The following is a 25,738-nucleotide window of genomic DNA, read 5'->3' as shown; positions in this document are numbered from 1 at the left end:
CAGTGCACCCCAAGGTCCCATTGGCTCTTTTGGCCACAAGAGCACTGCTGGCTCATGGTCAGCTTGTCATCCACCAATACTCCCAGTCCTCCTCAGCAGAGCTGCTCTCTAGGTGGTCAGCCCCCAGTCTGTGCTGCTGCTTGGGGTTATTCCTCCCCACGTGCAGCACCCTGCACTTGTCCTTGTTGAACCTCATAAGGTTTCTCTCTGTCCAGCTTTCTAGCCTATCAACGTCCCAGGGAATGGCAGCAGAGCCTTCAGGTGCATCAGCCAGTCTGCCCAGTTCTGTATCATCAGCAAACTTGCTTAGGGTGCTCCCTACCCCTTCATCCAGGTTGTTGACAAGCAAGTTGAATAAGACTGGGCAGCAGGAATCTGACAGCAGGAGCACACTAGGACAGGGAGAGGTATGACTGCTTTTTATTGAAAGCTGTGCTGACTTCAGCCTGCCTCTTGTGTAAAACAAAGGCTTGAAAGTGCAGAGGCCTCGTTACATCAGGGTAACTTCCAACTGGATCTGGTCAGTGCAGTTGTCTTTGAAATATGCTTCAGCTGAATTTGCACTTGAGGACTGGGCTAGCTGACACTTTTCTGGCTGTTGTGATGAGTCTGGTTTTTTACTGTTGGACACATAAATATATCAACAGTTTGCTTAACATTTCACATTCTTATTTAAAGGGATAAGCACCGAGCCACTGCTTCAGTCTACAGAGAGCGCCACAAAAAACCTTTCCAGACAAGATGCTCAAGAAGAGAACAGAAAAGAAAAGAAAGGTGAATTACACAGCTGTTTGGGCACATTGTTCTTGCCTTGCACAGGGAATCACTAGTTGAAAATTAAAGACCTTGGGCACCTCTCCTATTAAAGCATTCTGAGGCAGCACAGCCCCACATGTGAGATCTGTGAGAAGGGACACGTGGCTTCTGCATCTCTTGCGTCTGTCAACCTACTGTGCCACCTCTGCCTCCTCAGACATATTCTGGTGCAAGGCAGGTGGGAAGGTTGCAGAAACAGCAACACTTGTCTGCTATGGGGCTGGAGATGTTGGAGATATTTGGTGTGTAGCTGAGAAAGACTGAGGGATAAATGCAAACTTTTGTATTCCTGTTGTTGGACCAGAAAGTCCATCCAGCATGTTGCAGAGGACTTTGATAGCACTGGCTGTATTTACATGATGAAGTGAGTTATATAAATCCTGCTACAGCAACAGTGTGTAGTATGAATGAGCAAGGTTTTTTGCTCCAGTTATCAGCCCTAACTTGACCTAAAAGAGGAACTCACCACTAGCTGACACTCAGAAGAAAAATTAATTGAAGTAGAAGCTGCTTTCTTTTGGTGAAAAAGACAGTAAGCTTCAATAGGAAGATGCACACATTTGCAGTTCTGTGAAATAAAACAGAAAATGTCTGGCTAGAAACTCTCATGTTCACAAATACTGCTTATTGAACTGTTAAATGAACTGGCTTGCAAGTCACATAATTATAGACACACAAGTAGTTCAGTACTGTCTAGCAGTGCCTTCACTGCCATGTTCTGGGGTAAACACATTAAGCAAGAGCTACAAATCTCTAGAGGCAGGGGACATGCATCTTACTACTTGTCATTTCCATGATTCCAGCACTAGATTTGAGGATCAGAAGCCTCTTTTTTACCACGGATTGCATCCTTCCATCTACTTAATTTAACTGTATTCTGTAAAGTGTTTTCAAAAATCAAAACCTTGTGTATGTTGTTGAAAATACAAACATTTCTAATTATTTTAGGTTATTTATTTTTCATTTATTCATTCTGTAAAGGCTTTGTTTACATTGACCTTTTTCCTGCTGCTTAGAGAGCAGTCGATTAAAAAAAGAAAGGAATTTCTCTGAAACTTTTTCTGCTGCTAAAGAAGAACAAAGAGAACAACTAAAGGAGGAGATTTCTTCATCTCAGTTTGGCATAGAAGGGAAGATGAAGACTGGAAATACAGAAGCCAGGTGAGAAATTATCTTAGTCAGTCAGTCAAGCTACAAACACAGGTTTTCCTTGATGGTATACACAACGTTTGTGTTATACATGCAACACCATGGCTCTTTCCTTTGCTTGGAAGTGGCAGGTGTGCATGGGCAGAAATTGGGCAGGTCTATGGCCTAGCAGTTGATCTACTTCTGTGTAAAGGGATGCTGGTCTAGCCAATATAAATGAACTGGGTTTGTAACTGTGATCTCCAAAGGATAGAAGTAAGGCAAAAGTCGGCAAGGAGAGAAAAAATCTGTTGATATGCCATCACTTCTGCAGTGGCCATCAGTTTGTGATGGTAGCTCCTTCATTCCTGTCCTTGCTCTGCTTCTTCAGCTGTGCCAAGACCAATTTTTATATGCCTATATATTGAACAGGGCAGTGAAGTAATCCTTGTTAAAATTATCTGGAGAGAGGAGAATAGTAAGATTTAACTTGGATCACTTTTCTGATCTGGTTCATCACTGCACTGCAAAATGAACTGTACCAGGACTGTGGGGATGCTCACAACAGGCAGGAATGGGTGGGCTGGCACTGGTGATGGAAGAAATGCTCTTAGAATTGTTACCTTTCCTCAACTGATGCAGATAGAAGCAGCAGGTGTTTGGCACACTGAGCCTTCCATCAAGTAAAAAAAGAAGCAGCAAACTTCTAGGAAAGCACAGACTGAGAGCAAATGTCATGAAAATTTTAGTGTGTTAACCATGTGGGAAGTTGGACAGAGAAGGAAGACAGGGACCTCCAGAGCAGAAGACTGGGAAGATGTGGCAGCACCATATGAATGTCTGGGCAAGTGGCCCTGTCCATGTATGCATTTTTGGATCATCAGTGAGCTTCTGAAGTCTGTCTCCCAGTCACCGCTACTTGTGATTTGGCTGGTATTTCACATTGTGGTCTTATCATGAGCTGGATGAAAGTAAAGCACAGAATGTTCTCCAACTCTTCATGGCACTTTCACTATGGCACCAGGCTGTACTTGGTTTGAAGCAAGCTTTGCTGAAATGAGAATTGTCTAATGTTGAGTCCTCTTCAGCAAGAGTTTTCCCTCCAAATCTCATAAGATTAGGTCATGGTGTGATAGCAGAGACAGAGGGACAAATTAAAAGATTATCCATGGTACAGTGGTACTGGGTAGAGATGGGTGTAGGAAGGACAGTGATGCGCTGTACTTCTATTAATCCTAGAATTTTTTTATATTTTGTAGAAATTATTAATAAGTGACTAAATTAAGGATCAAGCACATTTCCTTTGAAATAAGATATGCTTGTGAATGCTGTATTATGCTTCATTTTGAGTCAGCTTTCAGTTTGGCCCTCTACAGCATTACAGACATTATTTTTTTCTACTCTATCACTCTTCACCATCTGATTCAAGCCACTCTACCAGAGAGATAGTGAGTTCTTTGTGACTGTCATCAACTCTAGTCTGCAGAAAATGACTGAAATATTTTTCCTTTTGACTATTTTCTATTTCTAAGGACACACTGATACCAGCCAAAAAATGTTGCTTGCTGAAAGTATAATTAATGCTTGGTCTAGACAGGATGTTTTAGAGTGAGAGTTGGATTCACACAATAGGGAGATTTTACTAACATGCTTCACATTTTAAAAGTATTGCAGAGACCATTTACAATTCTAAACTCCATATCAGCTTCATACAAATTATCAAAAGAAAACTAACTAAAGAATGTTACAAATAAGTACCTTCTTGTTCCTTGCCTAGGCAAATCACACCAGCAATTGGTATTAGACAGAAGACTTCTGAAAAATTTGTTGAAGAGCAACTTAAAGCAGACAATCATCTCATAGAAAAGCAGCAGAAGGAGCAACAGGTACTGTTGCCATCGGTGCATTCACTTCGTTTTTGACAAATTCTCACAGACATAGATATTGCATGGGCTCTATTTGGTCTCATTGCATGGTAGCACGTTTTTCCACTGATCTTGCATGTGATATTGAAAGATTTTTCCCCAAAGTGGAAAAAAAGGGCTGTATTACTCAGTCACAATCCTATTCCCCCACTACTTCCTACCGGATTCCTCTGTTTCCACCTATTTTCTGGGTCATAGTTTGTGCCCAGGTCTCAAGACACTTAGTTAAATAGACATCAAGGTAGTCTCTGTTTGTTCCATAATAAATGGTCTCTCATGTGCCACCACTGTGAGAATGGGGGCATTTTCCAAATGCAGGTTTCATACAAGGGCCAATTATAGTGAGAGTCTTCTGCTTTTTGCCGTGGGTACAGTTTGAGATGAGCTTATGCCTGACACCTCTAGGTGTCAGACTCAGCATTTGGTTCGGCTTGGTGACTTGGAAGATGCATATTTCATCACTCAGAAATTTTCTCTATGTCTCCTTGGTAAAATAGCATCTCATACTGATGCAGTTACATATTTTTGTGTCACATTGTAAAAACTACTTGGATTTGCCCTGAAAACAAAGAAGGATAGAACTTTTCCCATCTTCTGTCATACAGACATTTAGCACCATCTTAACCCTTTGACTCTACTAATGAATGAATGAATGGAGGCATCACACAGCGACTGCTTCTAAAAATTCTTGCACCTTCCCTGTAATCTCAGGGCTGTTTCTTATGTACTCAGTTATCCATACCCAGTGTCTTTAAGACTTCTGGTGTCTCAGTTTTTTCAGTTATTGTAAATATCTTCCTTTCTGCAGAACAATTCTCAGGCTGTGACTGTCAGGATTTATTTATTTTTTTCCAGGGCAAGCCAAAAATAACACCTCGAAAGGTTTTTCTGAAACGAAGAGAGGGCATAGCAAGGCTCAAAAAAATTAAGCAGAGGCCTGTAAAAGAGGACAGCAAGAATGCCAGAAGAGCTGGTTTGAATTTCTGGGGTCATTTCTCCCAGTCTGGCCAAGTGAACAGAGGCATACTACAGCCAGGAGAATGCTCTCAGCTAAATTTGCAGGTCAGTAGCTCCATGCAGATGGATACACATGAAAAAAAGCCAGACTGTGCTTTAGCTGAGAGGGAGATGAAGGTTAAGACTGACTGTGAAGCAAAAGTAGTTGAGCAAAGTGCAGAAGAAAAAGAAGTGATTGGGGGAGATAAAGACTTAAAGGAAAATCTTGGTGACACACCGCAGAGAAGATGGCCTGAAATCCTGCAACCACGTCCCAAAACAGCAACAGACACAAACCTACAAGTAGGAGAGGAACTGGAGACTCATCACATGGGTCCTTTAGAACAAGTAGGCAAAACTGCTGGAAGAGCTGTGGAGGGTACTCTGCAAAAGGACCTAGGTAGGGTGGATCAGCCTCTGAAAGGGCATCTCATAGAGGGAGCAAAAACCCCCTTGGAAGTCCTACAGAGGCATTATCCACTCCAGGGTTTAGATACAGATCACATCAAGGAGGCAGAGTGGAGTGCAGGTCCTGCATTCACACAGGGTCAGAACTGGGTTCAGGTATGCCCACAGGAAGTTGTGGACAGCCAGAACTTGGAAAGCAAGAGGCAAATCCATACTGGGTTTAAGGTGGTCAATGATAAAATAATAAAAATTACATGTAGCTCACCTGAGGCTGTGGAGAAGGGAAGCTCAGCCTTGCAGCAAGAGTGGCAAAGGAGGGGAACAGTTGCCTCCAAATGGCAAGTTGCATCTTTCTCCTGTGAGTCAAACTGCTTACCCCCAAAAAGTAATAATGACCCCAAATCTCACCATGCTCAATATCCCTCCCAGCATGTGCCTCAGGGAGTGGATCACGCTGACAGGCATTTGGATCTTTCTGATGGTGATTATGCTAGTGATGAACCCAGTGGAACAGAAAAAATCTCTCTGAGGAAATACAGCAGATCACCACCAAGAAAACAAGATATTCAAGCAATTTCAGGTCAACAAGATCTCTCCTGCAGCACAAGCAGCAGTGATTCTAGTACTGGAGCTGTCAGTCTGAAAGGGAGCAAGGCTCGCTCTTCTTTTCGTCAGTCCCTATTTCAGCTCACAAGATTGAAAAGGAGAGAGCATGAGCCTGAGTCAAAGAATGGGAACAGGACTAGCAATGTTAAAAGCCTACATCTGCCATCTTCAAGAGAGGCTCATGAGATTCCTGCTTTCAAGATTAAAGAAAGCCCTGAAGTGGAAGAACTACAAAAAAACATGATTGCAGACACATCCGGTAAGAGCTACGCAAGTGTTGATTTATGTTTATTTTTCACTGGGGAAAAATTTTTATCTTGGATTTATGACTCCTTCTGCCTGTGCTCCCTAGCTATATGCCCACCTCTGTCAGTATTTCTCAGGCCTAAACTGGAAAAAACAGAGAAGAGGGAAGAGATACATCTGCAAGCCCCTTGTTTTTCTTGGTTCTCTATCACCACGAGTCATTCTTCCTAAGTCTGTTGTTTGAGGTACACTATCAGGTGCAGACTTTAGATCCCATGAGATGGCTGCGATATTCAATGAATCTCTGTAGTCAGGGATAGAATTCCCTGTAGCTTAGGTATGACTCATCCCTTGACAGTGACATATTCCCATTTTCTATTTAAATTCCACAGAGATAACATATGTGACTTTTTAAAAAGTGGGCAAATTAATCTCTCAAATTTGCATGTTTTTCTCCTAAGGCACAGACAACCTCCGCTCAGTGGCAAATTAAAATTTCCTAAGAATGTCTTCACTCAGTTTTGCCTTAATGTGGTCCCAGCTCTTTGGTCAATCAATGTTTCTTGTCTTTTGGCTCAGTGATCTTACTTCTGGTCATGAAGTGGCATCCTGCTTCAGCAGGCTTTAGTCCTTTTTATTGAACAAGTTCTTGACTTTTCTTGATTTCCGCTGAAGGACTTCCCACACATTGACTCCTCATCCCAAACCATTGGCTTTCTCTTTACATAATATCAGTCAAAATAAGTTTTCCTGTCTGCAATAATCACCAGGGCAGAAATACTCGCTTCTGATAGCTCTCAATTGCTCTGTCACAATCTAGAAGCACACTCTAGTCTGTGTCAGACTGCTGCTACAAAAGGGTTCCTGAGTCCTCTTTGAAAGTTATGCTCATGCTAAGGTTGAACCATCAGATGGCATTCACATTCCTAAAGAGGAATTCAGCTACTGACACAAATATACCCCGAAATCTCTTTCATTTACTTGATTTGTAGGGCTTGGATTGCACTACTAAGACCTTTGCTGGGAATGGAATACTTGCATAATTAGGCAAAATACATTAATTCCTTCTGATACATTAAGCAATAAATGCACTTATGCAGTCTGTGGTTTTAAATACATAATGAGGGTTCATAAATATTCACCAAGTTCTGTGTACTATCACAGATACCTGTCCAGAAGAATCCCAGACTATCCTTAGCAGAGGATTAGAGATTGACGTATACCGCAGAGGAACCCCTTCACTGACCATGGTGAAAGAGGAACATGAGGAAGCAATGCATTTTTGCAGGTAAATCTGCATACACAAGAAACTGATCTGTGTGCAGTGAGGAAAATATTTCTTTTAGCTTCCTTAAAATCAGGCTGCTAAATTCTTACTTACCAGCTAAGTTCTTTCCACTGGCATTTCTGTTGTTTCTGAACTGAAACACTTATTTAGCCATCTAGATTAGAAGTAAAGCACGTCACTGAAGTAGGCCAGCTCTCAAAACACTGATGCAGTTTGGGTCTAAATCTGAGTAGCACCAAATGCTTCTCATAATTTGCTGAATATCTTTGGATTACAGTGAAAGCAGTAGGAACTCAGGCTAATTTTTTTAAAATTTGATCAGGCCACTGATTAAGTAAAGGATAAACTTCTCACATTCACAACAGGGTAGCACATATTTCTGAGGTTAATAAAAAGTGTAGATTATACATCAATGCCGACAGCATTCTTATGTCAGGAATACTAATCTTTAGACTAGACTGAGAATGTATTTGTTATCATATAAATTAAGAAGTTGAAAATTCAAGACAGTTGCTTTTGTAATTTGTAATTCGTAATTATTAAACGCTGTCAAAGTTTTAGTTTGGTTTTTTTTTGTTTACATCTTCATAGAAGAAAAATACTTTCTTAACACAAAATCGCTGCAATGAATAATTTTGGAACTATGGGATTTGTAATGGAAGTGCCTTCACAACTATAATTAATTTTAGGCTATGAAAATGCCTCTAATAAAAATTGAGGTTGCTTACAATCAAATCAAATACGAATTTTTAATGTGATGAAATCTGTTAGAAATTAGTAGGTGCTATCTACTGTAAACACAGGAGAGATTCTTTCCCTCTTTACATTTCAAACCTAGTTCTTAACTGGTGCAAAATTGACATAGTTTATTGATTTTGATTTTTTGATATATAAAGCAAAGTAAGAAATTATTTTTCAGATCTACTTGTCCATTCCTCTTAATTTCAAAGACCACAGGAATAGTGCAAAAGGCTATTTTGCATTTATCAGTTTGTATCATTTTCTCCTATAGCTGTCTTCTAGCAAAATGTTTTCACCATCTTAAAAATAAATGGTTTTGTTAAAGATCCTTCTTGGATCTCTGATCTCTGGCTGACTCTAATAGGTGTTCCAGATGTGAGTATTTGTGGGATTTGGAAGTTCATGAAACTACTAATGAAATTAGGTGCTGCTTTTACTTTTACTGGTGTAAATTTTGACTGTGGAGTAATGTACTGGTGCAGAATTACTGCAGTGCCAAATTCTGCCAGCACTGTATTCTCTGCCTGCTGGCAGTGCTGCCTTACAGATGCAATTACTTTGACTTTTTCAAAATAATGCATATTTTTAAAAGAGCTTGCCATCGATTTATTCATGTCATTAGCCATAGTAGCCCCTAGCATTTCCACACAGGTGTTTACCCAAAAATGCCTGCCCAGTATAATGTGTACATCTTTTCACTCACTTTTTCTAACTTATAAGCTAAAGCTAATTGCAAAAGGCAGCTTATCCTCCCCAGCTGTGTCAGCTCTGTGCTGATTTATGCAATCTGAGAATCTGCTTTGCATTTTTAAATCAGTAACATCTTGTTAGGATCACAAGATGACTGCCCATTGATAGCAGTTCACTTGTGCCATGTGACAACTTGTGCTCGCTGGAAACAATCAAAGCCCTTTTCTGAGCAGCGTGACATGCTCAAACCTGCCCAAATCTGTTCATTCTTTTGTTTCCAAGCACTTGGTTTTCAGACCTTTCCAGGCACAAATAATATAAGCAAGAAGAAAACCAGTTGGGATGTAGTGTGTTGTGTGTATCTGGTGCTTAACAGCACCTGGAGAGTGTTCAAGGCATCAGCCCATGGCTCCACCCCTGTAGCTGGCACTTGGCATGAGCCAGAGGATTCTCTGATGGTTATTTGCTTGCTCCTTCCACAAGGTGGCTTGTTTGCAATTTTTAATGCACAATTTCCTTTTAGTGTGGAATATGCACACTTTTTGAACCAACAGCAACAATGTGTTGATGGTTGGTTTATTTTTTCCCACCTGCATCTTGCTGAAAACCCTTTTCTTGGAAAAAACATTTTGCTTCATGTATGTTTTTGCCTTACAGACAGCCCTGCCTCAATTTGCCTCATGCAGATGTGTGCCTGGCATGCAAGCAAGAATTTCCATTTGTGCCAAGTGCTTAGCCTCTTTTAATGTATTTTCTATCTGCATTCTGCACTTAGCTCCTATTTGTAATTTATAGCTGGGTTATGAACTGTTTGACAGAGGCTCCAAAGAAGTATCCTTAAGTGCTCCTGGTATCCTTGGTTACTGTGTTTCCTCAGGGCAGGGTTTGTTTTCTAGCCTTGACTTAACACGGTTCTGTTCAGTCTTCAGTGGAAAATGCTATACATAGATCTTGCATCTTGCTTTTGTTGTAGGGCATTGTATTTCAGAGTAACTGGTCTGGGTATGGAGGAGTGGTAGGCTGGACATAATCACACAGGGGCTCTATTTGCTCATTCAATTTGATTATTTTGAGGAGAATTAATACTTATATTGGCTGTCACTAAGGCTTTCTCTAGCATGCTTTTAACCAGAATATTAGCCAAGCTTATTTAGAATAGAAAACAACAATAAAAGTAGGTAACGAATGATAAAGAACAGAAGGATATAGGGAGTTTGTTTTTCTCTTAGTCTCTGTGAGAACTTCCACATTTTGCTCCTGAGGTGCTAAACTCCATTACTGAGAGGGGAACATGAGGTCACGGCTGCCTCCCGTAGTTCATGTTGCTTTTCAAGTAATAATGAAGGACAGATGGTGGCTGTAGGTCATAAAGGGAGCTGGAAGCTCACTTTTTACTTGTTAGCAGGAAGCTAGCAAATGATTTCATGTCAGATTAAAAATAAACTAAGAAGTTAGATCCTAGTATATTAATAAACTCGGAGGATATGTAAAGATTTGTACTCTTCTGAGTGAGAAGTGCACTTCCAGATCAGTCATGTCTTGAGACATTGAGTTCAAAGGAAAAATCTCTTCTGAACACCCACATTTAACTCTTGGAGCGTATTTACCTGTGGAAGGTAAATTCTTTATCCCGTTTCATTCAGGTCCATGGGTAATTTGATTTGTAGTAATGACTGGGCTGATGAAAACACAGCTCAGTCCCCAGCCTTGCATGATTGCAGGGCTTCACAGATACACTGACAGGTAACAAGCTCTGCCTTCTGCAGGTCTGCCCTAATTTAGCTATCTGAATACAAAATGTGTTTAAAAGCCTCTAAGTTCATGGTCATTGTATTGTCAAAAATTTCAATTAGAATTGTTTCCAGCAGCTAAATAGAAAAAATGTTGCAGCTGAACGCATACATGAGTGTTCCCACTGAGGAAGTACCTTAATTTTGACAAGTGCTGATAACTTGTTGCCACTCCCAGCAGTATCAGCATATGAGGGACATGCCCAAGCCCTCCAAAGATCATGCCCAAAGAAAGTATATCTGAGGACAGTCCTTCATTACAGTCTCGTATGCCAATTTCATACTCTTTGCTTACCTTATGAACAGAACACGAATAGACCAGCTCGAGACTGTCAGGAGACAGGAATTGGCTCACCCTTTGGAATACAGTAGAGATCAAGCTCACCCACTGCAGAAAGAAAAAATTGCCCAGAACAAGTTCAAAGGAGCAGCTAGAGTCACTGGAGAACATGTGAAGTCAGAAGAAATGCAAGTAAGTTGTCTTCTCTAGAATAAATATGCAGTTCTCATCAATTAAAATCCTTTCATGCAGACATCCTATGTTTTTACCTGAATCTTCCCATTTGCCACACATGGTAAATTATTCATGCTACTTCTTTAGGACAGTTAGATATACAGTGAAGAGTTTAATTTTAATAAGATACTGCTTTGGTTTGTGTTTTAAATGTACATTCCTTTTTTTTTTTTTTGTATAAGAAAAGAAATTAGGTAGTGCCTACCATTTTTTGAAGTTAAAATATTCCCATGTTCCTCATACTTCCTTGTACTGATTTGCTCAACTGAGCTGACTCTTGAAAAATTTCCAAGTCCTGCATAGTGAACTTTCCAACTTATTAGTATTAGGACTCATTGTGCCAAGGGAAACACAGTTAATGGCCACCATTCTCTATTCTTGTCCCTGTGCTGGGTATTTGTTATTATTTTTTTTCTTTAAACTACCCTGATCTTTGGCTTTGAGGTATTTTGATGGTATCTAGCTCTGTGTCTAACACTCTAACTTGCCTAATAGCATTCCCAAGTTGTTTATCATGGTTTCTTATAAGTTCCTTTAGGGGATTCTATCTCTTTGAATCCTCTATTTCAGACTTGTTAGTGATAAAGTCATCTCTGATTATCTGTGGCCATTATCGAAAACATTATTGAAAACAGCTAGACGTAATATGACCTAAGGGGCAATTTTCTAAAAGAATCACTGACAAACAGACAAAAAAATGCCATGTGAAACCAATAACAGAGATGGGGCAGCTAAAAGATATATTTTTATAGAGTAGAAGAATAGGCAATGGTAAAGCTCAGAAATGTCTGGAGCAATGTTCTGCTGCAAAAGAATGTGTAAGCCAAACTGATATATTTGACAGCACACTGACAATTTAAATTAATTTCATGATCAGAAAAGTTTCAGGACAATTAAAACTGGCAACACAGTACTTTGTTCAAAATTTCTATACTTTATTTTTCATCTGTATACTTTTGAGATACATATTTCTGGACCATACACATAGTGAATATTTTCTCTCTTTATGTTTCATATTTCTCTAGAGGCAATATTTACAGCAGGAAATGTTTCAGTGAGGCTATTTTAGTATTTTAATTAAAAGTATTTTGAAGGTATTCTCTGAACAATATTTTAAAATATCAGCTTTCTTTCCACCTGGGATTAAACAAAATAATAATTGGAATTTATGCCAGGGAATAATTGCCTTTCTTGACTATGCCTAGCTCTAGAGATGAAATTTAATAGAATTGTTTTAATCTTTTGTTCCCACCTGAAAAACTTAATGAGAGCAGGTTCAAAAATTTAATTTTCCACAAAACAAAACCAAAATACTTTTGAAGTTATTTATCTCTGTAACTCCCAAATTCTGAAGTCTGCTGCTTCTTGAAAATGGCTGGCAAATCTGCCAAATTCAGAGCAGGCACAGCTCTGGAATGTGATCAGGAAACAAGTGGGCAGACACACAGGTGAAGGGAAAGTGAGAAAGGGTTGCATGTGGCAATTGGTTGACTACCGAGCAAACTGCACATTTCTAGCTCAACTCCACCAGTATTCTGTTTGCAGTATCCAGCATGAGTGGCCTGAAAGAAAAGGACTCAGTGTTTGCATCAGCATGGGTGAGGGAAGAAGGGAGAAGGCAAAAATAATAGAGATGGATGTATATGGAAATGTCCTCTCCAAATTTCATTACTTTCATTTTCAATTCAGTTGAAAATTATGTCTTTGCAATCCCCTCCTCTTTGTAAGAAGGATCTAACTATTCTTGTGCCCTTTTCACCACATGAAGATCTGATTAACTGACATTCTTGTCATTAAAATATACCTTGTATTCTAGCCTTTTCTTAAAAGCATTTACATTTAATGCTGATTATTTGCGTGATTAGTTTGAATTTCCTGATTTTCTTCAGCACGGACTTCTCTCTGCTCATTGTGTAACAATTGGTTTGTTTTAAATATAGGATTTTCCAAGGCAGTGTTTTTTTATTGTTTGGGGGGGTTTTCTTTCATTGTTGAAATAATTTCAAATGTTTTCAAATTGCATAACTTAAAACTGTAAACCTTTAAGCAGAACAGAAGGCTCCATGCTTGCTTCTGGATATGTAAGGTGGGCATGCCTAGCTCAGAGCACGCAGTGACATGGCACACTTTCTTTTTTTACTGATAGATATTAAAACAGCAGATTGCTGGACTGCAGGAGGAGTTCAAGAGAACTGAGTCCTACTGGCGTGCTGCCTACAGCAAACTGAGAGACCAGGTTGAGTTGCTGACCAGGCAGAACATGGAGCTTCGAGATGAGCTCAGAGTTTCAGAACATCAGAGATGGAAAGCAGAAAAAAACCCTAAAGCTATGAACTTCATGGACAGAAAATCAGAGACCCCGGTACTGGAAGATATTTTCTGCTTAATACGGTTTGAAAAATTCAGTAGTTTTTCTTTGGAGCTGTCATGTGTGAATACTGTTCCTCCATCCCGCCATGCTTAGCCTGAAGCAGGGAAAGTCAGCTCAATAGTAAGCCATTTTAACATACACTCTTTGTGTGGTCCTACTCCACCCAGCCTTATTTATCCATGAGGTGGGCAGCTTTACCAGATGATATAACCAGCCCATCTTAGACACTTGTGTCAGGTCAGATATCTCCCTCCACTAACTAGAAAGAGAGTTTGGATAAGTGTAGTGGTTTGGTCAAAAATACTCATTACTGTTTACCTTCTGTGAGATAAGAATTAGGAGAAATGCAAAGCAGGCACAAAACTTGACAGAATATGTAGAAGTTTATTAATAGACCTAAAAGAAAGAAAAAAAAATAAAGTCATACCACACCTTCAGAACTCTTCTCCTCCCCCCACCTTTCTCCCTTCTCCCACTGTAAAAAGACAACCCTTGAGATGTTCAGTCTGTTTATCACTTCCATAATAACCCTGTTCAGTTCATTTAGGGAGAGGAGTCTCTCTTGCCCATGCTATGGAGACATCTCCACAAGAAATTCTCTCATGGCTTCAGTATCACGAGACAGCCGCCCAGGTTGGTTCTCTGCTCGCATGTGAGTCCCTTCCCACGACTTGCAGCTTTTCCCACAACTGCTTTCAAGGGTCCAATCTTGAGCTATTGGGGTACCATTTTAAGGTTGAGCCATTCAGAAACAAAAGTTCTCTTCACCCATCTCTGGGAGCATTTCCATCTCTGAGAATAGAGGCCCTCCTCCTTTCCTGGGAGAAAAAAGCATCTTCATCTCTAAGACTATCTCTGGGAATATCTCTAGGAACAGAGGTCTTCTCCTTCCAGTTGGAGCAAGAGTCCTCATTGCTTCCACCTCTCCCTGTTCAAATTTCTCTTCAAATCACAGCTGCTTCAGCATTTGCTTGTTTCAGCATAGGTGCTTTTGCTCACAAGTACAAGTTGAACGCTCCACCCCCCATGCTTTAATGAAATTACAATGGGTACTCTGATAGATCACAGCTTTACAACAGAATTTCAGCTTTAAGCATCTCCTCTTTCTTCTCCTTCAGGTTTTCAGCTCTTCTTTCTTTACTTAATGTGTGCAGGCTCCATCTGTTCTAGAGGGAATTTACCACACTAAAAAGGTTAATCTCACCCGGGCCTTGCAGCTGGAATTTTGCTTATTGCTGTTGGTCACATGATCTTTGCCGGACAGTGGGCAGCTTCAGCTGAATCTTCATCTTCATCTGCACTGGAGAGGGGGAGTGGCCCATCTGCATGTAGCAGGGCTGGGGGGGCCGTGGGTGGAACAGGGCCCATCAGTTCCTGGCCCGGCCCTGTGGGCCCCATACGGGCCCTGCAGCTACATGTCCCAGCACCGGAAACGAGACAGAGCTCCCCCGGGCTTTGTCCATTCTTAAATGTGGACTACAGAGGCCATCAAAATTTTAAGTGGATCAAAGAATTGTTCATATTCAAACTGGCCAGCTGATAGGTTCTGTTGATGCCTTTTCCTGGTCTTAAAATCAAGAGTCATACATGGTTAGAAGGGGAAAAGGGATTTTACCTTGGTGTTTATTTTTAAGGATCCTTAGGTGTACACGTCCAGGTCATATGCATCGAGATGCCCCCCGCCGAGTCTATGTGTCCACCAACATTGGGTATAACATTATAAGTTTTACTAATTAGCATATCTATCAAAGATTCCCCAATGAGAGGCTCAAGTGAGCCCCCCTTCCCAAGGAACCTTCCCCTGGATGGTTCTATCTTGGTTTACAGAATGTGTTCTGGAGAGGACCTTGGGGTCTGGGGCACACTGATCCCTAGCTATGAAGCTTCTAAAATGTTTAGTCTCTTAGCTTGACAAACAAGTCCAAGAATGTAGGCAAAAAGCACTAGGAATACAGAAGTTGTAAAAAGGTATAACAGGGGTATAAAAGAAAAGGCAAAAAATCTTCATGGCATCACTGTTAGGTCACAGAGGAAGCTGTAAGCACCCTTTTGCAAGAACATCACTTCCAGGACTATGCTGGCTAACCCATGACAATAAGTAATTTACTTTCAGTAAATTTACTTTACTTTCAGTGGCCTAAATTAGCCACCTAAAGCCTCTTGAAAATAATTCTGCTCTTTATATATATAGTGCCATTTACCTCTTTAATAAAACATCTCTTCAGCCTGGAAAAAAATATAGTTGGACCTTCTATTAAATCTTATTTCAGTTCTTATTTTATGCTGTAAACTTTCTAGAAGGAAACGCTGTCAGTGGCCTGCCTTACAGAGGCACAAGTTGGATTCTTGAATAAGAGTTATGCTGGGATGGAGCAGGAGGGATAATCAGGGTAGAAAATATAGCTGGCTAATGTAAATGTCTTTGCTGGTCTCTGGAAATCAAAATGGTTTAATGGTAGGTTAGAGTCCCTTGTAATTTTTTCATTCAGTATTCCACTTGTTTAATGTACTTGCAGGGTTTTACTTGTTCCCTTAGTATATAACTGAGTAACTTCTTGTAGGGGAGTTAAAGGAAATTAACGTTACGCACTTATTACACAGGAGACAGCAAGTCTGGGTGAAATTAAATGGTTCAGACTAGAACTCAAAAAAAGAAATTTGTGTTGAGTGGATCATTTCATTTCCCTGTGTGTATTCAAAGGAGAAAAATACATGCTTTGAGGGATCAGTTTCATACTATGTATGTCAAGGAAACTAGAAAAAATAATTGTCTCCTAGATGGTATAGTCTGATGAGATGAATCCTACACTTCCACAGAATGAATCGAGAAAAAAATAAAATTGGGCCATTTACTCTTAGATATTTCCCTAATTTTCAAACCTAATTTCTAGTAAAGTATCTTTAAAAGGTGTTAGAACCACAAACTAACCTGTCATTTGCTTTATTGGAGTGAAGAAGTTTTGTGTCTCTTTTTTTGATTTGATTGCAATGTACTTGTTCATGAGATTTTTCACCTAACACTTAAGTGTCATTGGAAATGTAATTTGAAGTTAAATTTCACTTTATTTTTACTTTTCCCAAACCTGCCTGCTCATATGGCTCATCCTTTTATAAATTGTGAAGGTCAGAAAGAAAAAAGATTAGTCACAGGTACAGAATTAAAATACATAAGAATTCCAATAAAAGCCAGGATAAGGAAAAGCTAACTTACTTCTTCTGTTGGCCAGATTTCTGTTTTATTACTACTGCTTTGCTGATGTAGAACCACTACCCAAAGCACTGAATGTTTTTGTTGTGTGAGAGTCATAATGGGATGGTGTATACGAAGATGCTAGGATGGTACCTACAAAGTTTTTTGTCTGATAGTGGGAACCTTCAGTCCCTAGCAGAACAACATGTGGAATTTCATTCATTGAGTTTAAATATCATCATTTTTATGAAAAGAAAATGGCTTTAAGTTTGAGCCAGATGGCTTTGAAGGCTCTTTGATGATAGTAGCTGTGACTCAAAATTACATATTTATAACTAACTTTCCACTAGGTTGCAGAAGCTATTCTGCGAGGGACAGCATCTTCATCCAAACCAGAAGAAAGTTCATGGAGAGATAATCACAAGAGACACAGCATCTCTCATGTGGGGCTGAAGACATCTTTGCAAAAACACTTTATTAGAGATGTGAATAGTAAAGTATGCATCCCTATTGCGAGTAGTCACTTGCCCACTGTTTCAAATATGTATTTAAGAGAATGTTCCTGGAATCAAAACTTCTGCAAATGAAAGTGTGTATAAGCATGGTCATGTTTTCTTGCTTGTTCTCTCATTCTACACAAATTTCCTTTTAGATTTTTTTCTGGTTTTGCAGTAGTGGGAGAAAAAACTTTTTTCCCCCGTTTTCTAGACCTAACTGAATTGTCTGTTATTTTCAGGTTTGCTCTGAACTCATTGCACCTGCTACTCCACAGGCTGATTTTACAGGGAATCCCCTTGCTTTGTCAAACCACAAATCTAGTATTTTGCCATTCAAGGCTTTACTTACCAATATGTAACAGTGTCCTTCTTCTGGCTCAACTCAGTGGGAAAACCACTCAGATTTTTACAAGTTGTGACGAGTTAACTCGGTATGTCAAGTGAGATTCTTGTTTCTGGCTGGTGTGTCCATGACTTCTCCTCCAAAGCCAGCTTACCACATTTCTAGCACATCTCACTGTTTAGAATATAGATATCTAAGTATCAATTTATGCTTTTCTTTCTCTTGGCTTTGTATTTCTTTCTTCATATTATGGGCACCTTGGATATTTTAAGTCCCTTTTCTTACTTTTGCTCAGATTTGGTTGAAATCTGTGCTTTGTTCAAGTGTGCAATCTCTCTGAATTCATCCTCTCTACTGAAATTCATCTGCTCTCTGCCTCTATAGGGACTGAAATAAAATGTAAAAGATATCAGGTGAGAAGGGATGAAACTGTTCCACTATAGTGAGCATGACAGCATGTGTTTTGAAAGTCACTAGACAGTAACTTTAGAGAATTCTATATGGTGCCAGATATGAAAAGAGGTATTGAAAATTTCCTCCTATGGCACACAGCCAAGTGAAATAAAAATTGTGACTTCAGCAACAGTTTTGAGAAGGGAGAAGTTGAGGACAGCAGACTTTTGGGCTTGCTGCTATCTGGGCTTTCACCATCTAGATAGCATTGGATCCAGTCCAACTGGAATGCAGCACAAGCATGAGCTAGACTGGTGGGCATGGTTCCCAGACGTCCTGAGTGAACTCTAAAAGGTTTGACAGAGACACATGCTCTTTATCTGATCTGAATGCACAAATAGACTTTATAGTGAATAGAGTGGCTGTCAATTATTTGACTCTAGAACTGAAGTCGCAGGTAAAAGGAATATTAAACAGAAGCTCCAAATCTGTGTTTTAGTGATAGATCTGAACATGGAGACTCACTTGTGTTTTCTTTGCATTTGAGCTCTTTTGTTAGCAAGTGGATACTTTCCCTCATAGATCCTGTGAATCTGGATAATTATGAATTTTTGGATATAGATAAAACCAACTATGATACTATTTCTATCCAAAATTGAGAAATTGAGTGTAGGAACACATCAAAGTGAATGGCATAACTGTGAGCAACAGAAAGGTTGTCAGGCATTGGAATGGGCTGAACAGGGAGGTAGTAGAATCACCATCCTTGGCACTGTTGAAAAAAGTGGGGATATGGCACTTTAGGACATGATTTAGTGGTGGACTTGACAGTTCTTGGTCAATGGCTGGAACTGATTGTCTAAGAGTCTTTTGCAACCTAAAATATTCTATGGTTCTAGGATTCGAAGAAGATGTGCATGTATAACATATATAAGTTAAAGCTAGCTTGGACTGGTGAGTTTAATCAGCTGTAACCAAGAAGGCAAAACAATAATTACCATTTGACTTACTTCCGTCAAAGCTAATAGAATTTGAGGATATGTACAAAAACAATTGGCGAGCAAGTCTGAATAATGATCAGTACAGGTTAAAGATACAGATTTTTTTGAAGACATGATTTTATGAAGTAAAAACCAAACCCCATATCCAAGAGATGTTCTGCATCTCTGAAAAAGATATAATAATACTCCTAAGTATTAGAATAATGCTATAATACTTTTAAGGATGATCTCTGTACTGTAACATGATATAGCTGGTGAGGAACTGTCCAGTTCAAGTTGTGCTTTAGTGAGACAAGAAAAATGTCCATTTTAACTGCACATCATTAGCAATTCTTTTAGAACATGCAAGAATGAACAGATGGGCCAAAATTTTTAATATTTATTAATTATTAATATTTACTAATACGGATCTTCTGAAAACAACCTTTTTCTGAATGCAGCTCATTGGCAAGAACAAGTTGCCCATTTCCTGCCCAACATGCAGCTCTGGATAGATTTTAATGATTTCTGTGAAAAAAGATTAATTCATTTGCATGGCAGGAGCAGAAGTGGGAGGAGGGGAAGGGAATTCTGCTGAAAAGTATACTGATAGCATTTCTTAATACTTCAGTCAAGGTCAAATGTGCTTACTTCCAATCTTCTTAGATGGATTTTGCTGTCTAATCTTGCAAGGGATTTTGATGATCTTTGAGCAAGTTATTTCCTTGCCTATGAATGTTCTTACTCACAAATTACTAACTGAAGCAGGGAAGGTCTGTGAATATGTGGACAGACTTTCATAGCATTTGAATTTCACTGCTTTATCCATGAGTATTTGTTGCTTTTTCTCAGGTTTTTCATCTGTTAGGGGGAATGCAAACTCTGCATGACACAAACTGATATTTGAAGATAATAAGAGATCCTTATTCAGGGGAATTGGCAAGTGAGAGATTTCTGGGACAACTTGTTGAAGAACTGTAGGTATTAACAGCTGGGAGGCAAAAGCTCATTAGAAAATGTAATTGATTATTGTTGAGCATGAAGATCCAGGAGAACATCATATTTCTGTTCTCCTGTTCTTCACTGCCTTCCTGATAGCACAGATCTGTAGGACTAGAGGAATGTCAAGAGATCCCTGCTTTTGTCAAGAGCAGCATCAGTGTCACTGATGGCAATTCAAACTGTTCTTCGCTAGCTCCCATGACAAAGATCCAAAGCGAGCTGCGTACCTGTTCTTTTATGAAGTCAACCTTCATAACTAAGATACACCTCTTTTGTTGTCACCAGCTGACCAAGTGATTAGTTTTTTTTATTTTCTGTGAAAATCGGAAAAAATTGTCTACCTTGTGCATTTTGGGAGGCTGCTTCTTCCTCCAATCCTGCAACCTCTTTGTATCAAGGGTCTGCATTTACTGGTCATCCACATATTTCCAATGAAGAAAATTGAGATAATTTGATGGCTTTGTTCATGAAAGTGATGGAATTGAGAGAATCTTTATCAAGAACCTAGTCATGTGTGATTAGTCCAAATGCTTAGTATTTGAGTTTCTTAAAAAGTGCAGAGCAAAGTTGCAGTGGTTGCCTGGGACACAATGTTGGCTCTGATTTTTCAAATGATCTCTTAGAATGACATTCCTCTGAATGAAAATAGAGACTACATGTGATTCATGTGAGCCCGTCTCGACTCCTTTGACATTATTGCTTTAAAAATAGGTATACTAATGTATGCAATGCATAAAAAATGAAATCAGGGGCTTTTACAATGGCATGTGTAACAAGCTGGAGTACTAACACTGTTCTGCATGGATGCTCCCTCAACTGAATTGGCTGATGCATCTCATTGTGTTCATGGAAACACTTCTACTTTCTCTCTGGCTCCATCTTGCCATGAAGTATCTTCTATTTACAAGTCTTACGTAAGTTTTTTAAAAGCTTGAATTGCAACATTCTTTCTGTAATAAACCACAAGGAAAACAAATGCTGCCACATGTTAGTGTCTCACTGAAGCTGATGAATATTTGAGCTGCTGTGGCCCTATTGGCACCTTCTGAAGATGGTGAGCCAGCTGGCTCAAAACTAACCAGGCTGCAAAAAAATGGTTCATTTCTGCCTGATTCTACTCAATGAACCAGGTAAATTCCCCTCTATGGCTGCTGACGTCTCATAAAGGAGGGACCAGAAACACGTAGCTGGGGACAGAAGAAAAGGAGTGAGACTCCAGCAATCTGGGCTGAAACTGGTTTGAGCTGCTGTGAAACGGCTCCAATGGCTTTTCAAGTTCTTTTAAATCATTTGGCAGTTTCACTCTTGAGATATTTAGAAATGAAATGATGGATTAGGAGCTCTTTCCTTTTATCACTCTGCAGTTTCTGAGCTAATATCTCTTCATCAGAAATAGTCTTAAAGGTCCTTAGTTCTACATCATTTGTCTCAAGCTGAAGTCCCAGGCATATTTTGACAGTTTGCCCACTCACTTGTATTTGAATCCTGAATATGTTTGGAGAACTCAGGCATATCCAGAGAATTTGCCTGCATAAAATATCACCAAATGTAAAATATAAATAATATTCTTTTTAACAATAAATTCTATTAATTTATGTACATTCTAGCAACCTTGTCTGAAAGAGCTAATCAGTTGCTTCTCTCCTGCTGAGAACCATTTTATGCTTGGAGGATTGTAAAATCCTACAATTTTCTGGTGTTGCAATAGGATTTCTTTCTTGGCTCCCTCCTTATGAGCATACATTAAATTGTAATGTCATTCATTAATATAAATAAGACATCACAGCAACAGCAGATCCCCTAAATTTCATTGATCACATGCAAAAATGTTTACAGCTGTCAAACACTGTCCGTTGTTATCAGAGAAGGAGCAGTGCAGTCATCCCGTTTGTGCTTTGCTAGTCCCACGTCCCTTGAGCAATAGCTCATGAACTTGAGTAAATTAAGCTGATAGCAAATATATTCTTTGCATGAATAACTTACATGCATCTTCTCAAACAGCCATTCTTCAGTGTGTGAGACATTTCAAAATCAGGGTTATTGATGCCATTTCCAACTTTTTCTGATTGTTTCTTTGTTTCTTACCATCATGTACTCGCTTCTAGTCATTCATCAGCTCAATGCTTTAGAGATTCTTCTGCTATCAATTCTGATAGACAGTGACATAATCCCTTACCATTTCTGGGACAATTTAGCAACGTGGGCAGTGAGACTATGCCTTTGTCTCATATTGACAGGCAATCCTACACTAGGTACAGTAACTTCAAAGTTTTGGTTAGGGAGGAGTACAGCCTCAGTTTTCCTGCCATACCGATGTAATATTTTCTTGGCAACTGCAAATGCCTGAGAGTCATTGTGTAAATCCTGTAAACCCCATGTATCTCCTGGTGATCATGCAGGAATATTTTATGTTTCCTCGTGCTCTTCTCTAAAGTCTCCATGAAAAGTTGGAGAAGTGCTTTTGATCTTTCCAGTCTAAATAACTCCTATAGTTTGTTTGAAACTTTTTGCCTCTCATTTCCCTTCTGTGGCTCACACCTCTCTTAGAGTGCTATAAGTCTTGTGTCAGCCTAGATTGATGGAGATGTATAAGATCAAAACATAGAAAGAGTGGACATCCAGCAAGTAAAAATGAACTGTTGTGCAATATATTTTACTAAGCTCATCTCAGTTGTGATAACCTCGAGAGAATTATCTTTCCTGCTGTTGGCACGCTGGGGAGACTGAGGGATGAGAGCCTGACAGCAGCTGTTGGCCTCGCACTTTGCCCCTTGGATTACCCTTGACTTGCATCATTGTCCAGGCACAGAGAAATGAGGGAAGCAAAACAAGGCCCCAAATACAGAGTTATGTATAAAATGTGTGTGTGTCCTTGTGCATGTCTCTGTGCATACACCCACAGACACAGTTAAACCTTCTCTGAAAGTTTTAACCACTTAATGATGGTTAAATCCTTTGTAGGAGGATTTTTAATACTATTTGAAGGTGTATATATTAACTTAATACAAATGTATTTACATCTTTTAGGGCATAAATAGTTCTGTGCAAAAAGCTGATCCTTTGAGATCGGTGACTAAGGAACACCAAGAAAAGAAATCATCTAACTGCTCCATTGGTAGAAGCACGACACCAACTGGCAGGAGGACTCCTCATCAGGGAAGACTGACACCTTTTGAACCAGACAAAGTAAGTCAGTAGCAAGGTCTATTTAAATTGCCTTTATTTTCATTTTATGACATAATTCATAATCTGTATTGAGATCCTGATCGCCACATGGCTGCTGCTTGGTCTTCTTTCCCTGGAACTGCAGAATTTTTGTCAGAAATTATCTTAGAGACTGTTCATACATTGAATATTCATACATATTTAGACACCTGCAGGCCTGAGTATGGGTGTATGCTCTGAAACCTGTCCCCATTGCCTCAGAAAATGTTCAGGGGTGATCACGTGCACCAAGCATTGGGGGACTGCAGGGGCCAGTGGTTCCCAGGGAGGCCAGGGGCTTGGAGCACTAGAGGCAGCTCATGGAGTCCAGCAGGGCAGTGCCTATCCCACGGCCCCAGCCAGGGAGGAGGGCAGGCTGGGGATGCAAGGGAGGGCCAGACCAAAATCCCCATTGTCAAAGCCCATAGTGATGAGACAGACCTGGGGTCATGACAGGAAGTCATCCCATGGGTCAGGGCTGGGATTTGGATCAGTGAGGTGTATGGCCAGGCACAGACATTACTGCAGTGCAATCCACCATGGAGCAAATGAAGTGCAGTTCCCAAGAGAAGGGATGGGGGAAGTGGGGGGACTTAGCCCTGTTTTAGACTTATTCCAGATCTTCCACCCTCCTTTCTTACTCCACAACATTCTGAACCAAGCTTAGACACCTGCACAATATCCACACACAGACAGCTAAACTCCTAGGAAGGAGAAGTGTACAGCATGCTCTTGCCATATCACTGATAGCTCCCGTGTTAAAGTGAAGCACGACTGTAGGCCAGGGCCTCTCCATTTTTCTTCAGGTTGTACATCAGCTCTCTCCTACTGGAGGAAGGTATAATGGTAGGAAATCACCTGGAGCTGTCTCACATCTGAGTGGTTGTTTTAAGGAGCCCAGCTCATCTTCCTGTGTAAAAGGTAAGATATATAGAAACTTCCTGCCTGCTTAAAGTGGTCTGCAAATGACTTGGAGACACTGGTCCCCAACTCTTGACTCACAGAGAATGTCAGTCACTAAAACACTCCTATGATTCTTAGAAGTATTGCCAAATTTATATTTTACAAGAGAGGGAGAGAAGACTGTGCTGTCACCCACTTACTCACTGAGTTTGTTGTCCCAGAGGTTCAGAAGGTGGGAGAAGGGGTGTGGACTGCATTTCATTTTGGTCCAGGACAAAGCACATTTGGGAAGATGGACAAGCTGTTAGCAAACATTATCAGTGTAAGAAGCAATGTGTTGCAAGACTCTGAGAGACAGCATATTTTAAAAGCCTGAGATATGTATGGAAATGTGATTCAGCAATTTTCATATGCTTTCAATGACCCCTTTTTCTTTGATTTTTCTTACAGGGACACCTTTGCCCATTTCATATAGCTCAGAAGACACATCCCTCTCACATAACCACAGCAATGACACTTGCAGCTTTGCACCCTGCAAGAACAATGAAGAAACAGAGGTATTTTGCCATGCAACTCTATAAAACAGGGTTACAGTGAGTCTGCGGTATTAGTTTTCATATACAGCATGCTAACTCCCATTCATTTGGGAACAATACTCTCCTGGCTTTATTTTTTTGCATTTACTCATTATATAAGTGCAGTCTTTAAAACAATATTGCAATGGCTTTCAAATTATAGGACAGATATCTTTATCAATATATTTCTGCACAACTCTTAAACAATAATAGATTTATGTTGTTAGTTAATATTTTAATTTTGCCTCAGGAAGAAGAAGCTCTTAAAAAGACAGAAAAATTGCTAAGAGCTCAGAATAAAGTGGCTTTTGTGACTACACACAGGAGAAGTGGCTTAACTGCATGTGGCAACAAAGTATCTACAGACAGTTCTGCTTCTCTGGATGCTCAAACAAAGGTTTGAGCTACTTATGATTCTAGTTCTTACATGAGCAGCAGCTGTGTTCTTTCCATTTGTGAGCAGAAATAAAACACACCGAGAAAAAGAAAATACTCTGTTCCCACTTCCTATGCTATGTAGCAGACACAGCTTTAGGGATGGATCTGGGAACTTTGAGCATGGTGTTTATAGCTATTTACTGAAGCACATCATTGTCCTGTGGGGAGCAGTTCTCCCTGTTCCTTTGGATCCCATAATTCAAAATTCACCACATCTTCAAACTGTAATTAACGTTAGCTTGTAACTGCCCCGGATGCTGTGTGCCAGATGTCACTTAACTTAAGGCTCCTTTACCATGCCAGACTGCAAAGAGCACTCCTGGTAATGGTAAACTGGAATTATAACATCCAGAATAGCCCTTAGTTACACAGAGAGCACTACCTAGCAGCTAAGAGCCATGTAATTTGTTTTGGAAGAGTGACTCTAGCTAGTACAAGTACCTTTCCTCGTAAATCAGTAAACCAATACTCAGAGATAGTTCTGCTCTCTGTTCCTGGGTTTATTCTCTCCATTTTTACAGCATAACTTTGCCAGAATGCACTTTTATAATCTCATTTTTGGACTTCTGTTTTACTACTTTTGCTTTGCAAACTGAAGAAAACTACAATTAATATGCAACATTTCTAGTTGCAGATAAAATATGAAAATTCATTGCAAATACAAGGCAATACCAGAAAGAAGGGAATCTTTCCT

General features: G+C 39.8%; 1 protein-coding gene across 1 annotated transcript in view; it reads left to right on the top strand.

Annotated features, from left to right (window-relative positions):
• LOC116441692 (centromere protein J-like) overlaps positions 1–25,738 on the top strand; it is a 38,828-nt gene that overhangs the window by 7,681 nt on the left and 5,409 nt on the right. Inside the window, exons 3-12 of the mRNA XM_032103883.1 lie at positions 3,722–3,830; positions 4,725–6,138; positions 7,290–7,413; positions 10,941–11,106; positions 13,295–13,510; positions 17,060–17,288; positions 18,344–18,399; positions 22,952–23,110; positions 23,935–24,049; positions 24,482–24,588. Of these exons, the coding sequence (XP_031959774.1) occupies positions 3,722–3,830; positions 4,725–6,138; positions 7,290–7,413; positions 10,941–11,106; positions 13,295–13,510; positions 17,060–17,288; positions 18,344–18,399; positions 22,952–23,110; positions 23,935–24,049; positions 24,482–24,588 (2,695 nt within the window). The remainder of the gene's footprint in view (positions 1–3,721; positions 3,831–4,724; positions 6,139–7,289; positions 7,414–10,940; positions 11,107–13,294; positions 13,511–17,059; positions 17,289–18,343; positions 18,400–22,951; positions 23,111–23,934; positions 24,050–24,481; positions 24,589–25,738) is intronic.

Source organism: Corvus moneduloides, chromosome 3 (assembly GCF_009650955.1).
Source record: "Corvus moneduloides isolate bCorMon1 chromosome 3, bCorMon1.pri, whole genome shotgun sequence".
In the NCBI taxonomy this organism is placed as follows: domain Eukaryota; kingdom Metazoa; phylum Chordata; class Aves; order Passeriformes; family Corvidae; genus Corvus; species Corvus moneduloides.
This window is presented reverse-complemented; position numbering and strand designations above follow the sequence as displayed.